At 43.2% G+C, this 16,431-nt stretch overlaps 1 protein-coding gene across 1 annotated transcript in view; it reads left to right on the forward strand.

Annotated features, from left to right (window-relative positions):
• The window catches only part of LOC126273377 (sterile alpha motif domain-containing protein 1-like), a 94,792-nt gene that overhangs the window by 13,251 nt on the left and 65,110 nt on the right, over positions 1 to 16,431 (forward strand). The window contains exon 2 of the mRNA XM_049976929.1: positions 8,171 to 8,381. Within this exon, the coding sequence (XP_049832886.1) occupies positions 8,171 to 8,381 (211 nt within the window). The remainder of the gene's footprint in view (positions 1 to 8,170; positions 8,382 to 16,431) is intronic.

Genomic DNA, 16,431 nt, shown 5'->3' on the forward strand with positions numbered 1-16,431 from the left:
AGATTTATGTATCAGGAAGTCGTTTCTGAAAGTATTTGTTTGGAGTGTAGCCATGTATGGAAGTGAAACATGGACGATAACTAGTTTGGCCAAGAAGAGAATAGAAGCTTTCGAAATGTGGTGCTACAGAAGAATACTGAAGATAAGGTGGATAGATCACGTAACTAATGAGGAGGTATTGAATAGGATTGGGGAGAAGAGAAGTTTGTGGCACAACTTGACTAGAAGTAGGGATCGGTTGGTAGGACATGTTTTGAGGCATCAAGGGATCACAAATTTAGCATTGGAGGGCAGCGTGGAGGGTAAAAATCGTAGAGAGAGACCAAGAGATGAATACACTAAGCAGATTCAGAAGGATGTAGGTTGCAGTAGGTACTGGGAGATGAAGCAGCTTGCACAGGATAGAGTAGCATGGAGAGCTGCATCAAACCAGTCTCAGGACTGAAGACAACAACAACAACAACATAGAGATACTATATTAAAACAGGGGAAACATATATATCTCAATCCAGTCATTGTTCTCCACAATATAGATATTGCCGAACTAGATCTGGTGCCAACAAAAAAAGCTGTTCAACAAATCTTAAGAAAATGTAAATTTGTGAATGTTTGAGCTAGGTTCACATATTGCTTTAAACTCAGTGTGTGGTGAAATCTGGCTACAACTAGAGAACATACAATGTGCGTTTACAGTAGACAGCAATGGAAATCGGTCATGTGAAGGCGTACTCGCCGAAATCAACAGAATCAAAATGGTTTACTACATTAAATGCCACACTAAAAATCTGTTCATAAGGCTCCATTCCCAGCTGCATCGGCCTAAAAAGAATCGTTACATTGTACCTAAATGCAACGGACTTGACGTTGTGCACCTAGCAAAAGAATAACTGTTTGCAGTGTTTAAAACCAATGGAATAACGGCATAAAATGGACACTCTTCTGCAAAAGCTGTAAACTTAACGTTCTGTATGAAAATTCCACAAGAATGTGTAGCAGAAGACTTAGTAGCGTTTACTAAGGAAGATGTGGATCATTGTAAGAATATTGTTATGCAGAAATGAGAAGTAAAACTAAACTTCCTGAATGCTCTCATCTAGAAGATTTGCGTGAAGGACTGGAACTAACTGTTTCAGCCATAAAACAGGTGTTTTACAGGGAAGAAATTAAGTATGGTTTAGAATTCGAGAACATATCTTCCTTGTATCTGTCAAATAAGTGGACGGAGAAATAATTTGAAGATTTCAATGTAGACCTGAACTATAAATTAAAAATTAAGCGGTATATCATTAAAACTAGACATAACAAACACAAAGAAAGGGCTCATTCCTGTGTGTAAATGTACATGCAGAAAAAATCTCCGAGAACATTGTACTGTCTTTTTTACTGACGTAAAAAAACCCTAAGGATTATCTTTTTACGACGATCTTCGTGCATGTACTTCGGACATTGAAAAGGAGGTGGTTCAAATTGCTCTGAGCGCTATGGGACTTAAACTTCTGAGGTCATCAGTCCCCTAGAACTGAGAACTACTTAATCCTATCTAACTGAGAACTACTTAATCCTCACTAACCTAAGGACATCACACACATCCATGCCCGAGACAGGACTCAAACCTGCGACCGTAGCGGTCACGCGGTTCCAGACTGTAGCGCCTAGAGCCGCTCGGCCAACACGGCAGCGAAAAGGAGGTGAAAGTAGGTAGCTGAAAACAAGGCTACCCTTGTTGCATACTTAAATGAGCTAGTTATAAAGGATGGTAAGAGCGAGAAGGGGGTTGCCATAGGCTGAAAAAATAATGGCGTGGGAGGCGTTTCCAGCCAGTTTTATATCTCATGATCAGTATCGAACTGAGTATGATTCGTACAGTTGCACTTAGCATGCCGTGATAACATCAAAAGAGCAGCCCTATTTTAAAATATTTCGATAACTTCAACCAATCCTAGCAGTACTCAACAAAATGGACAAGCGTTATGAAGTAGTTTCTGTTGAGGAAATGGTTGCACTTCTTTTAAGTCTTCTAACAATAAAACACAGTTCTTTGCCCATCTTTCTTACAAAATTTTATGAAGATTGTTTGTATTTCCCTTTTTCCGAACAGCAGTTTCTTGACATTTGGTTGAATCAACAGCATCTTAGTTTCTGTTGTTTAGCATGTAATGGAAGTTACAGTTACTACCCTTGTGGAGGACATCAGATTTTTTTTATTTAAGGGACCAAGTCAGACTTTCTACACCATTCATATAGCTAGCCTATAACACTTTATATTTTTCTCGGTTACGTGTTGACTTAATTAGGCGGTAAATAATGGCAAAAAGCAAATAACGGCAAAAATTACAGATTTTCTTCTAAATCATCTATGTGTATCAGAAACAGTAAATAATGGCAAAAAGCAAATAACGGCAAAAATTACAGATTTTCTTCTAAATCATCTATATGTATCAGAAACAGTAAAGGACCTACCACACGTCCCTGAGGAAAATCAGATATAACTTGGGTTTCTTAGTGACCACATACTGTACTAATAGAAAAAGTGGTAGAGGCAGTAGGAGCTGTAGTAGTGCTAGTAGTTTTATTAAACCAGGGATCACTTTTACACGGATATTGTACGTATCATGATATTGCAGTTTAAGAACAGAAAGAAACATGATTTATTTATGCAGGTACTTATGTACTTAGAAGTCTGGTTTGAAAAACATCAGACAGGTACTCGGCAGTGGCCTTATAATAGAACCATGCATACAATTTAGGGAAACCATTAACATCATGATGAACTGATGAAGACTGGAGCCTCCATTCCCATTAGCAGAAGGCCAGTCTCTAGAAAGTGCAGGCTCTTTCGGTTTATCCCTAACTTACAACACTGTTTAGTTTATAGGTTATTTAACAATGCAAACGGCTAGCGTTACGCTATTTATTCATTTCTCAATAGTATAATTTTTCTGACAGGAAATCGCGAATCTAGTCAAGACAGCTGAAACAATATTCCATTGGCACTGCTTGTCAGAAACAACGTTAAATGACATGTGGAAGGTCCTGTCGATGAATGGGACAAGGCAGGATAAGCGGAAGGATGGGAAAGGACAGATAGGACAGACACTTGCTGCATATATTAATGAATGACAACATTATACCTAAGTCTTCATTCGTATTCGTCCAACTCTAATAACAATACTGCAGCTATTCTATATGACACGGATTCGGCATGACCTCGGTATGTTTTCCATAGCTATGTGGCACCTAATACATACACACAGGCCACACAGTTCCGGTGTATAGTGTAACAATGGTTTGTGTGTAGATAGCTCCAGATAGTGTCCCAGATGTGTGCATCCAGTTCAGATCAGGCAAATTTCGTGGCCAAGAAATTAGAGAGAGTTTAATTTCGTACTCCTCAAAGCACAGTTGCACAACGAATGACATGGGCAGTTGTTATGAACCAAGTTGCCATCACTGTCGGAGAAGTCATCAGACATGAGGGGTTATGGGTGATCTGTAATAATGTCCATTTAATCCCCACATGTCATGGTACTTTCCGTTACACCATAGGTTGCATGGAAGTAGAGGCGAGAGTCAGTATTATAGCTAAGTGGGTTTGAGTGCAGGAGCAACACAGACACACAACTCACACTGTAAGCCTAGCGGCAACTGTAGCATAAGGTCCACCAAACAACTTTCACGCTGCTGCTGTTTTAATGATCTGCACCCTCAACCCACCACCCTCAAAACATATCACCAACTTCCTTAAGTATCAATGGTGGGGGATCCAAAGAGTAGTATAGCTAACGGTGTTACGGGACAGTCTACGTTGCTGTGAGATTTCTCCCCTCCACACTCTCACTCACCCCTCCCCCTCCCCCTATGGTGTCTTTGATGATATCATGCAAATTTGCCACATTTGTCCCTCCTGTCTATGACAGGCCAATTGCCCTATGTATAAAATGGTGAGAAATTTAAAAATAGCAGAAAAATCTAAATTATCGGGGTTTTACAGCCACTCCTATGATGTCAGTGACGAATCAAGTTACTTCTCCTAAGTGTAAATTGGTGGGAAATTAAAAAATCCAAGATGGGCACTTACCCCATGTCTTGAAAATCTAAGACGCAAGATAAGGGGATACTGGTACATCCCTATTACGTCAGAATCTCCAGATCTGCCATCTTGTATTCTGACGTCACTAAGCTGAGCTGGTATCCTGTGATTCACCAGCTTAGATTTTCAACTGATAGGATAAGTGCCATACTCGAGCTTTTGAATTTCCAGCCAATTTACACAAACAGATTACTTCCTCAGTGACACCACAGATATGGGGAGACCTTGAAAAGTTTGAAATTACACCCTTTGTTAATTTCCCACCATTTTATACAGAGTACAATTGGCCTAAGTCAGAGGGACTTCGGGACTCTGGAAATGTTGAAGGGCTTCATTGACAACATCACAGGGAAGGAGGGAAATCTGGCCACAATACAGACTGTGCCAAAACTCTCCTAGCTGTACTACTTCTCGAATTTTCACCATTCTGTACGTAGGAAATTGTGAATAAACCTGCTGTGACATCTGAATATTTGCAGCCTCTACGACTGTATGGTTGCTGCTGCAGTACAAATGCCCTTTAACCTATTTTCAGGTTGCCTGTCCAATTTCCCCTGTGCTCGATTCAGCTTAGCTACACTATTAATGCCCCCATAGAGTAAAGCTGGCCCCACCATACTACATCTGCTGTGTGGCGTATGTTTCACGCAGCTGTTCTCCTGCATGACGGCGTATCTGAACATGAACGCCGATGTGTTGTAACAAGAAACTTGATTAACGTGATCAGGTGACAGGTTTATTTTATCCACGGTCCAAGCTAGATGATCACGTGCCCACTGCAATCATGTTTGTCTATGTCTTTGGGTCAACGCAGAGAAACGTAGTAGTAGGCTGGTGCGGTGTCTCACTTTCAACAACGTGCAGTGAACGGTATGCTCTGAAACACTTGTGTCTGCACTAGTATTGTACTCTGGAGATATTTGTGAAAGCAGGGGATGGCATCAGTAGAGAAGGAGGCCTCGGAAATATGCCAAGAAAGACGCAGAATGAGTGGTAGTAACGAACAACGAATGCATAGTGGAAACCACTGTTTCAAATACAAATAGAATCTAACTCAAAACACCTTGTCAGCCAGGCAGAAATACAAAGGAGAATGGACTGGCCAGCCTGTGGCTATGGCGCAAAACACGCACGTCGAAAAGCAAAGTGAAACTTTGGGTGGTACTTCTGGGATACTTACAATTGTCTCTTAGAGCACAATGATAACCGAATCAACTTAAAAGCTCATGCACTCTTTTCTTTCCAGATAGTATTCCTCTGTGTGACGAACATTGTACTGAATTCTGCAAAACCAGACATAATGTCTTATGGGATAACAGCAATCAGTGTTTTTATAATGTTACTTAAAAACCGTCTTGATTGCATTTTTTTATTCATATGACCGGTTTCGGTTCATTCAGAACCATCTTCAGATCTGATATTTCAGTTACAGGAGTAACCCGTCCAAGTCCAGCAATTTTCACATGCTACATCACGTACAGAATGGTGAAAAATTCGAGAAGTAGTACAGCTAGGAGAGTTTTCTCCAATTGAAGAGAAGGCACATTAGAAACATTGCAGCAAGAAAGAGAGTCGAGCTACCACAATGTCAATTAGGATGAGACTCTCTGAAGTGAACACGAACTATGGTGTTGTAGCGACGTGGCTCTGGGTGCAAGTGGGCCATTGACATCCTATATCACGGCAGCAGAGGGCCCTTATAGTCCAGAGCCACTGGAGGCCTGGCTCAGAGGGCGTGGTCCATTGGGTCTGCCACATCAAACATGACCGCTGTTGACGTTGGACGGAAACTTGCAACTCGTTGCCAACTGTGATATGGCTGCAGGCTGGTACCGATATGTGATACCACAATATATACTCTAATATCTGTTTTTCTCTACACTTTTCGTCTATGACGGTTACTTGTAGTAACATATGGCTGTAGGCTGGTACCGATATGTGATACAACAATATATATTTTAATATCTGTTTTCCTTTACACTTTTTGTCTATGAAGGTTACCTGTAGTAACACATGGCTGTAGGCTAGTACCGATACGTGATACCACAATATATGTTCTAATATCTGTTTTCCTTTACACTTTTTGTCTATGACGGTTTCCTGTAGTAACATAGTCTGTAGGCTGGTAACGATACGTGATACCACAATATATATTCTAATATCTTTTTTCATTTACACTTTTTGTCTATTTCGATTACCTGTAGTAACATGAGAGGTGTTACTGTATGCTTTTACGTGTCATATCAGCTTCTTCCTCAAACACTTTTATTCTGTTCTTTTTCGTTTATCCCATGGTCGATGATTCACATCCATATAATGTTGTGCTCCACAACAAAATTTATAGAAATTTCTTTTCGATAGTGGCGGCTATGTTTATTTGTGAGGGATATACTCTTCACCTATACTGTTTGCTTCTCGTTCTCTTTGCTTCATAGTCATGCGTTATTTTGCTTCTGAGACAGCAGATTTTTTTCTCTTCATCTGTTACATGGTCTCCAAATTCCATGTTCATTAATATCCTTTCACTCAATATTTTAATCCCTTTTCTTAAACCTTCTTACTATTGCGACTTTTATTTATTCTAGTGAACTCCTTATCGTTTCCTTAACAAAAGTTATAGTTAAGTGAAAACAATTACAGAAAATCCAATACACACAAGTTGTGATGTAACAAAATAAAAGTGATGTCGTTATTGAGTGGGAAAGTTGGAATTTGAGATTTCGTTTAATGTTTTGTCAGTCATAATTGGCGTAAGAATCATGGATTGACCATTGGCATAAGATATTGCATTATAAAATGTGAATAGTCTTTACTTGCAGTTTCGCGTGGCTTGAAGCAGTTGCCGCTAACGTGCTACTGATTAAGAAATTGCATTATCGTCTTTCTAATTACTTCATTTTCGTAGAAACGGACATACCCGGTTGTGAAGTTATTATTATGACAAAACAATTTCCTAAGAGACCAGAAAGTTCTTAAGGGCGCATAAACAACTGTAACATCACACAAAAAGGGGAATTCAATATTAAAGCTGATGCAAGAAGACGATAAAACAGTTTATTTTTTTAATGTAACACTCGCATTGGACTGCTGATCTTGGTGTCTGTAACCTTAGCAAAATGCACAATTAAAATGAAAACAATACTGAGGAGATGATAGGAATGAGCACTGCTAAATAATTGAATATTTCTCGAACAAATATTTGTTAGAACTATGACATATATCGTACCTTATGCTTAGTACAACAATGCCCGTTTCATGTCCATTGAGCGCTCTTTTATATAGCCATTGTCCTCTTGAGTCGCTCGTGCGTCGTCACTATAAGTTATAAGAGTTCTTCTTTTTATACTTCACTCAAACTTAGACGTACCACGTTTTTATACACTTAGTAAAAGTTAGATAAAACCGCCACAAATCAGGGCCTGTCTTACTTAAGCAGAACAGTATATGTGTTTAGCGCTCAGGGCTTCATTTGTTCTCCAGCGAAATAGTGAAGTATTGCATATCGATCCGTATTCTTCTGTTTATATTGACGACGAATTACATTATTTAGGAAATTCCACCGTCGCTATGCGACGCCTTATACATTAATCATTCTTTATAAGCCTTCTGGCTGAAATTATTAACTATTTGCTGTTTTAATGAAGCCAAAAATAGCGAATATCACAAAGTTTTGAAGAGAATCGCGCATTTTTAAATCGAGCGGAGAGCGAAAGCTAGTGGAAATAGGTCATTACGCCCGAAATTATCTTTTAAGCAACGCTAAATTAGGCGTGACAAAAACACGGTATATTGGTGAACTAAAACTATCGGTTTGTAGAAACACGTGCATAATGAGTTTCAGCTTCGTAAAACAACTCTGCCTGAAAGGTCCGCATTAATAAAGAGCGTATACATCTGACAAGATGTGGCTGATATTTACTGTCGGCCGGCTGCAGGTATGTCGCCGGTCACCGTAAGGACGTCTAATGAAACGTTGTCCGACTGGCTGCGGCCGCGTAATTAAAACGTAGAAAGGCGGCGACCCGCGGCGGAGGGCGCCAAATTATGTCAGCTGTCGCGCGGCGTTTGTCCGGCCGGCAGCCGACGTCGGCGGGTCTGTCGCGAGTCGCCGCAGCTCGGCCGCCGCCTGATCGGGCCCGACAGGCGAACCGCGGCGGCGACGCGAAGTGGAATCTGCGCGCGCGGCGGAAAGGAGACACGCCGCCCGCCGCCTGCCGCCTGCTGGCTCCGGTGTCGCCGCCGAGTCAAAGGCCTTGCAGGACACTCTGCGGACGTCTCCGAACTGACCAAGGTGACTCGCTGCAGAGCCGACAACCTTGCGTCTAGACCAGTGGCGTCAACGGGCGCGGTACCGCACCGCTCACCAGTGCGAACTCAAGAGAACTATGAATTCTTCTATAGTGAGCATGGGCGAGAAATAGGTTACAAAGCTCCAGCTGTAACCAGGTAATGGTTCCAGAAACCTATAAGTTACACAAGGAAAAATGACGCACAACGAACGAATTATATGAAGGGGACGAGATTCGGTAAATAAGAGATACATGATTAAAATTTTTGAAGAATTGGATGTTTTACTAATTTAAGAGAAAGAGCATCACAAACTTTGCAAGTCAATGCATTGGTCCAGCGCCGACCAATGCCTGCTCTGGGAAGTGAACAAATTCCCACAAAATTTTCCTTCCTCTCAACTTCTGCTATTTAGCTCCTCCTAGGCCACCCATCAAGGTTAGCATCTGCATAAAACACCAATTTTTCCGAAATTCTGACTCCCAGGAGAGTACTACAAATTCCTTGGTCCTATGTTCCCATTGGAGGCCGGCGTATTTCATTCTGTTGCTCTGAAGACCGTGAATTCAGCATGAAGTTGCTATAGTCACGAACATGCATATATCGTCCTCTGTTGACTGCTCCACCATAGCTTTGCGCGGCTTTCTCGCATATTTCACTGAAAACAGGACGACGGACATTTATCAACAGGCATACAAATTCTCCACCTGCTTCCCAGTACACCAGCAGGGGCTCAACCATCCCCTCACTGTCACTCATCTTAAGGCAGCTCGAGGCCGCACCCCATTACCCCTTTCTCAGAGTTTGAGCCGCCCTAAGCTGCCTATTGTCGCTTCCCTTCGCTGCTCTCCAGCCGCGCGCTGCCACCTGGCCGCAGTCAACTCTGCATATGTCCCTGGGATAAAGTAGCCTGCAGTATATCGACGCATTTCCACAAAGTTTTCATGTTGCGTGAATTACTTTAAAACTATCACCCTACATTAATTATTCCAATATGTCCATACTATACCCTCTACAAGATGCATTGTGCCTTGTCAGTTATTTTTGATCAGCCCTACTGTTTGCTCAACATGAGTTTGGTGATCTTTAATGACTTCATGTAAGGGGCATAGTTCTCGCCATCTTACAATAGAACTGTTGGTTGTCCACTAGCGGGATGTCGTGCCGAATTCAGTACAACAGGTGCCTTAGATCGTCAAAATCCCCAGCTGCCCAAAACGCTTCAAACATTCTCAGTTAGGGAGAGATCTGGCGACCTTGCTAACCAAAGTTGAGTTTGGCATGCACAAAGAGAAGCAGTAGAAAGTCTAGCCGTGTGCGGGTGGGCATTGCCATGCTGAAATGTAGAACCAGGACGCCTTGCCATGAAGAGTAACAAAACGTGGTGTAGAATATCGTCGAAGTACCGCTGTGCTGTAAGGGTGCTGTTTATGACAACCAAAGGGGTCCTGCTATAAAAACCAACGGAACCCCAGACCAGTCGGGTTGTTTTCCCACCACCGTCTAGGGGGTCTCCAGACACTTCTTCGCTGCCCATCGGAGCTTAACTCGGAGTGGGTGTCATCACTGAAGACAATTCCACTCTAGTCAAAGATATTCCAGGCCGAATACATGTCTGGAGACGCCCTGGACAGTGGTGGAATATCAACCTGACTGTCACACACCATACTTCCAACAGCTGGGAGTGATAATGTGGAGTGCCATTTCTTTTCATAACTATACCCCTTCGGTTATCAACAGCGGCATTCTTACAGCGTTTCAGTATGTCGTCGATATTCTATGCATCGTTCTGTTGCTCTTCATAGCAAGACAATGCCAGCCTGCACACGGTAAAAGATTCTACTGCTTGTCTTTGTGCTAGTCAAACTCTGCCTTAGCCAGCAAGGTCGTTGTATCTCTCTCAAACTGAGAACATTTGGAGCATTTTTATCAGGACCTTCCGACAATTTCGGGATTTTGACGATCTAACGGGTCAGTTAGGCAGAATATGGTACACTATCCAATAGGAGGACATACAGCTCCTCCATCAATGTATGCTACGCCTTGTATCTGCTTGCATTAGTAATGGAGCAATGTGTTATTGATATGCTCAACATATACAGGTTTGACTCTTCAATAAATCAGCTAATTCTTCAGAAATCGTACAGATTAGTTTGTATGCAACTGTGCTTCACGTGTACCCATTTCCGTCTCATTTAGATAATTCCTTCGTGGTGCGTCGTTTTTTATCCTTTCGTCTAAGAGTGCATTTAATAGTCCCACGTAAGCAGTGAGGTACACCGAAACCAGTGAAACACATTGTGACTACCCGTTTAAAAGCGTCTTGATCTACTTTTGAAAACGAATCAGCGATTCTGTGTGACAGGCGTTCGGAAAGTCTTTGGTAAGTTTTCCGAGGTATGTGGCGTCAGATATCTGCACAGGTCACGCATTCCCCCTTAAATTATATGACGAGGGTTTGTGAATGCGAAGCTGGCGCTCAGTAGGGCCCGTATCTCTTCCATCGGGCTTTGATTAGGCGAATTTGACAGCCAATCGCTTTAGCATGGTTTTAGCATAGTGGCACAGACAGCTGTCCCATTGGCAGACGCTACTGCAGTGGGGAAAGGTATCGAGCATGAGGGGATGCAGTTCACATAATCCACAACTGATACGGTACTTCGATTGCTACCGCACGTCCCACGAAAGAACAGCCTGATCTCCCTCATAGTACAATGAAGCCTGCGTCTCTACCACGGTGCAAGTTTGGAGAAGCCGTTTGTGTGCATGATGCCGTACCTAGATGCGATCTAGTATAGCAAGAAACGTGATACGTTTAACCAGACGACACGTTTCCATTGATCCACTGTCCAAACTCTGTGATCCCAAGCCTACTGCTATTGTAACTGACGATGTCACTGAATCAATGCAGGATTACTGCGTCATCACAAGCCGACTCTTTATGCAAGAGACAGTGGTCTTTTGACAGCTCGCAGGTGGTTAGCCGTACGGGCGACGCGAACAAGGCACGCGAGGGATGCTGGTAAAGTTGATGCCTGAGCACTAGATGCAGGTTTTCACGAGGCCAAACGTGAGTGCGTCACTGAAGGGGACACAGTGATGTTAAGATGGATTAAATGAAAGATAAAGATCATATATTTTACATCACAGACCCTACAAACATGAGACAGAAAAATCAAAGTAGACCGGAAAAATAGCGGCAGCGAGACGAGCTCGCTGCAAACTTCGACTTTGAAACTTTCAGGGATGCTTGTATCTGTTGTGAGGTCGGTCATAAGCAACGCGACCAAGCCGAGAGAGTAAGCACTTAGCTTCAAAAGCGCGACGTCTCTGGATCGAATCTCGTTGCCGGTATTTCTTCTTTTTTGTGAGTTATCTGCACCAATATACAGGACTTTCAGGGATGCTTGTATCTGTTGTGAGGTCGGTCATAAGCAACGCGACCAAGCCGAGAGAGTAAGCACTTAGCTTCAAAAGCGCGACGTCTCTGGATCGAATCTCGTTGCCGGTATTTCTTCTTTTTTGTGAGTTATCTGCACCAATATACAGGACTACGGTTCGATATACGTAGTACGCCGCAGTATTTAATGACGACAGAGAACTACTTATGATCGTGAACCAACTGCGTCTTGCAACAGACACACTGAGAAAAAAAAAAAAAAAAAAAAAAAAGAAAGAAAAAACAAAAAAACATGGGTATGCAAAAATTCGGCGTTCTTTTCAACTGCTGTATGTCGTGCTAGTTGCTGTTTTCCATGTCTCTAAGATCAGTATCATTCTGATTACTGCAGTGCTGCGTAGGTTACATATTACACTTGTTACATAATTATGTAGATAGAACAATATAAGTAAAATGACTACAAAATCGAAAGTTCTTGTGTACACTTTTTCGATTTCGAGTGTGCTTAAAAAATTTCTTTTTTCATATTACAGTAAACGAAACACTAAATGATACTTTTCACGGTCATAATAAACCTGTTGTTGGAATTACGTGGAACTGAAACATGAACTACCGTTATTCGATCCAGAGACCTCTTACATATAAGACAAAGTGTCTACTCGCTATTTTTACTCAGTTGGTTTGCAACTGTTATCGGCATTTGGTCTGAGCGGACGTTACATGACACCCGTTCAAGTTCCCCGTTGAATAATACATTCAGTTTTTGTTTATTACAGATGGCAGCTAACTCTGTGCCCTAGCACGCGGCTTTACCTTGTTGGCTACGAGTGATTCTACGAAGCGTACGACATATGCACGCCTATAATTTTAAAACTCGATTTTATCAAACAGGTCGGGTTGACAGAGGAGATAGAGAAGATCCAAGGAAGAGCGGCGCGTTTCGCCACAGTGTTTTTTGGTAGGCGTGATAGCGTTACGGAGATGTTTAGCAAACTCAAGTGGCAGACTCTGCAAGAGAGGCGCTCTGCATCGCGGTGTAGCGTGTTGTCCAGGATTCAAGAGGGTGCGTTTCTCGATGAGGTATCGAATATATTGCTTCCCCCTACTTATACCTCCCTAGCGGATCACGAATATAAAATCAGAGAGATTCGAGCACACAGGGAGGCTTTCCGGCAGTCGTTCTTCCCGCGAACCATACGCGACTGGAACAGGAAAGGGAGGTAATGACAGTGGCACGTAGTGCCCTCCGCCACACATCGTTGGGTGGCTTGCGGAGTATAAATGTAGATGTAGATGTTTGAAAGTCGCGTGTTACCGTTTGCATATGTTAAAATCCTACTCGTGTCTTACACACTCTGTCAATATGAATCAAATCGGTGAGGAGGAGTTCGTATTGTTTCCTTGCGAGTATAGATTACATGTTACGTCATGATCACAACAGACTGGAGTCACGGCGCGGAACACTTCTGGTTTGCCTTTCCTGGCGCACACACAGTCTGGCAGCAGGACTACATGGAGTCTGCGCGCAGTACGGCACCTGCAGCGAGATCGCCACAGACTGGGCTACACCACCGTAGCGGCGGCCGTTTTCCAGGCAGGGCAGAGCAGGGCACCACCACCGCCGCTGCGTCCTATCAGATGCAGGCGTCCGTCCTGCTTGTCATTGTTCGACCGCGACGTCCCGTTACACGCCGCCTGACGCCGATATTGTTACAGCGGCCGGGAAGGCGTCACTGTGGCCCGTGATGAATGATATAATCCGGGAACCGCCGCCTCGCCTCGCCTCGCCACGACGCTCCGTTACCGGAACACGCACACACACACACACACACACACACGCATTGTCTCGGCGCAGCCGCGTGGCGCACTTCGTTAGCGCGGGATTCTTCCGCAGAGGGCTCTGATGTCGCCCTGGGCGGTCCGCTCCTAGACGTCCCGCTACCCAGAGCTGCTCCTAGTTCACCACTTTTAACAAGGCAACCAAAAATTCTTCCAATGTACAAGGTTTGCGCCTGTGACTAGTAATCAAAACATCCTAGGTTTCGGTTAGAACCAAGCTACTCTTAATTTCGAATAAAAATCGTCAACAATAGCTGCTGAAGGCTTCCAATGTAAGGAGACACCCTCGTTTTGCCATCACCCTTGTCAAATGGCTCTGAGCACTATGGGACTTAACTTCTGAGGTCATCAGTCACCTAGTACTTAGTACTAGTTAAACCTAACTAACCTAAGGACATCAGACACATCCATGCCCGAGGCACGATTCGAACCTGCGACCGTAGCGGTCGCGCGGTTCCAGACTGAAGTGCCTAGAACGGCTCGGCCACTCCGGCCGGCACACCCTTGTCAGAGGGGCAGATGAAGAGGAGAAAATTTCAGGACAACCTCTTGACCTTGGGGTGGGAAGAATTAGCAATTATCAACGGCGTGAGGCTATAGAAACAAGCGTAATGTGAATCCATAAATCACGTGGAATGTTACAGAAGGAGTTTCATAATGGTCTCTCCGACGACCAAAAATTCCCCACCAATTACCCATTCAGATCTCCAGGAGGGAACTACGAAGCGGGAAGCAACCATTAGAACAATATTGGTTAGCCAATGTAAATGCACCTTCCTACGAGGTGGAGTGTGGAATGTCAGAAGTTTCTACTTGGTGGAAAAGCTAGGTCTGGAAACTGAAATGCAGAGCCACAAGCTAGATGTAGTAGGACTCAGTGCAGTGAGATGAAGGAAAGGTACGGATATTTGCCCAGACAGGAGCACAAAATAGTATGAAGGATAGCCCATTATTTCTTTGGAAACCTTCGATGTCAACTCAGCTGACGACTAACTAAAATTGTTGTACACGTAAATACATCAACCTTGACTCAATTTCATCGGATACAGATGTTTGATAGCACCTGCAAGAAAAGGAAACTGTCTGGAAGATTACTGTACACAACCTTAAATCATATGATGCAACTCTTGCAGGTCGATGAAAAGCAAAAACAATGTTAACGCGTTTGAGAGGAGACGTCAGAGCAGCGCCAAGAGAGGCCAGAGGGGTGGCTGTGAGAGTGATGTAGAAATATTGAGATAATTAACAGTTTTCGACAGCATGCTGAGGGCACAAGGCGGACATGACTCTTGAATCCGCGAAGTACTGAAAAAAATTTTTTTTAAAAAAAGTGATGATATGAGTGAAATAGAACGGTGTAGTCACAGGCAAGGCTTATGGTAAATGCTGATGGCAGAAGCTAGTTGGAAATAATAAGTGACGACGAATAATTATATGTCTGTTATTTCGTTTAACAACTTATTTACGAATTAGCGTCAGGAAAAGAACAGCACGCTCAAGCTGAGTTCATCACAGTCTTAAATATAACACAGAGCAGATTATATGCATGCATAGTGTACAGTAGTTGGTTAATGATGTCGGGAATTCACAGAGTCACTAAGCACAACACAAGATAGCTGGGGAAATGTGTGGAGAGTACCAAGTGGCACACGCTCTTCCTGAACATGTAGCGTTTGCGGATAATACAGATCAGACAAAAACAGCAGCACATCAGACAGGGTCCTGGTATGGGTGATACTAGAGCAGAAAAGCGTGCTATGAAGACTACCTCTGAGCACAATTAACGGGAAATGAATCAGTATAGGGAAAAAGAATACGAAGGGTACAAGTGTTGGCAACACGAGAGATTTCTCACATACAGTAGTGATGGACGAGTTCATCCGATAATATCGGCGAATCAATTCACTTGTGTACTTGAATCAAACTGGAGTTAAGACGCAGTTTATTAGCAGTTATGTACAAAACTATACAGTATATACAAGAACCAAAGGGAACAATATGACTGGAAGATAAAGAACGCACTGCTCGGATTCAAAAGGGATGCACTCTGTCACCCTTACTGTTCAAGCAGTGACGAAAATATGTGGTGGATTCAAGTGTGAGATTAAAATTCAGGGTGGAAGGGTATCAGTGATAAGATTCGCTGATGTCATTGCTGTCCTTAGCGAAACTGCTGAATAATTACAGGACCTGTTGAATGAATGGTCTAATGAGTATCGAATATAAATTCAGAGTTAACTGTAGAGAGATGAAAATAGTAGGAAAAAAGATTAGCGACAAACCTAGTGTCGGCCGGAGTAGCCGTGCGGTTCTAGGCGCTACAGTCTGGATCCGAGCGACCGCAACGGTCGCAGGTTCGAATCCTGCCTCGGGCACGGATGTGTGTGATGTCCTTAGGTTAGTTAGGTTTAATTAGTTATAAGTTCTAGGCGACTGATGACCTCAGAAGTTAAGTCGCATAGTGCTCAGAGCCATTTGAGCCAAACCTACTGTGCCGGCCGCGGTGGTCTAGCGGTTCAGGCGCTCAGTCTGGAACCGCGCGACTGCTACGGTCGCAGGTTCGAATCCTGCCTCGGGCATGGATGTGTGTGATATCCTTAGGTTAGTTAGGTTTAAGTAGTTCTAAGTTCTAGGGGACTGATGACCACAGATGTTGAGTCCCATAGTGCTCAGAGCCATTTGAACCATTTGAGCCAAACCTACTGTCAAATTTTGGGGCCAGAAGAAGTCGAAGGAATTGTGGCACCTTGGAAGTAAAATAATATATAACGGATTATTCAAGGATGACATAAAAAGCTGACTAGCATAGGCAAAG

Source organism: Schistocerca gregaria, chromosome 5 (assembly GCF_023897955.1).
Source record: "Schistocerca gregaria isolate iqSchGreg1 chromosome 5, iqSchGreg1.2, whole genome shotgun sequence".
Classification (NCBI taxonomy): domain Eukaryota; kingdom Metazoa; phylum Arthropoda; class Insecta; order Orthoptera; family Acrididae; genus Schistocerca; species Schistocerca gregaria.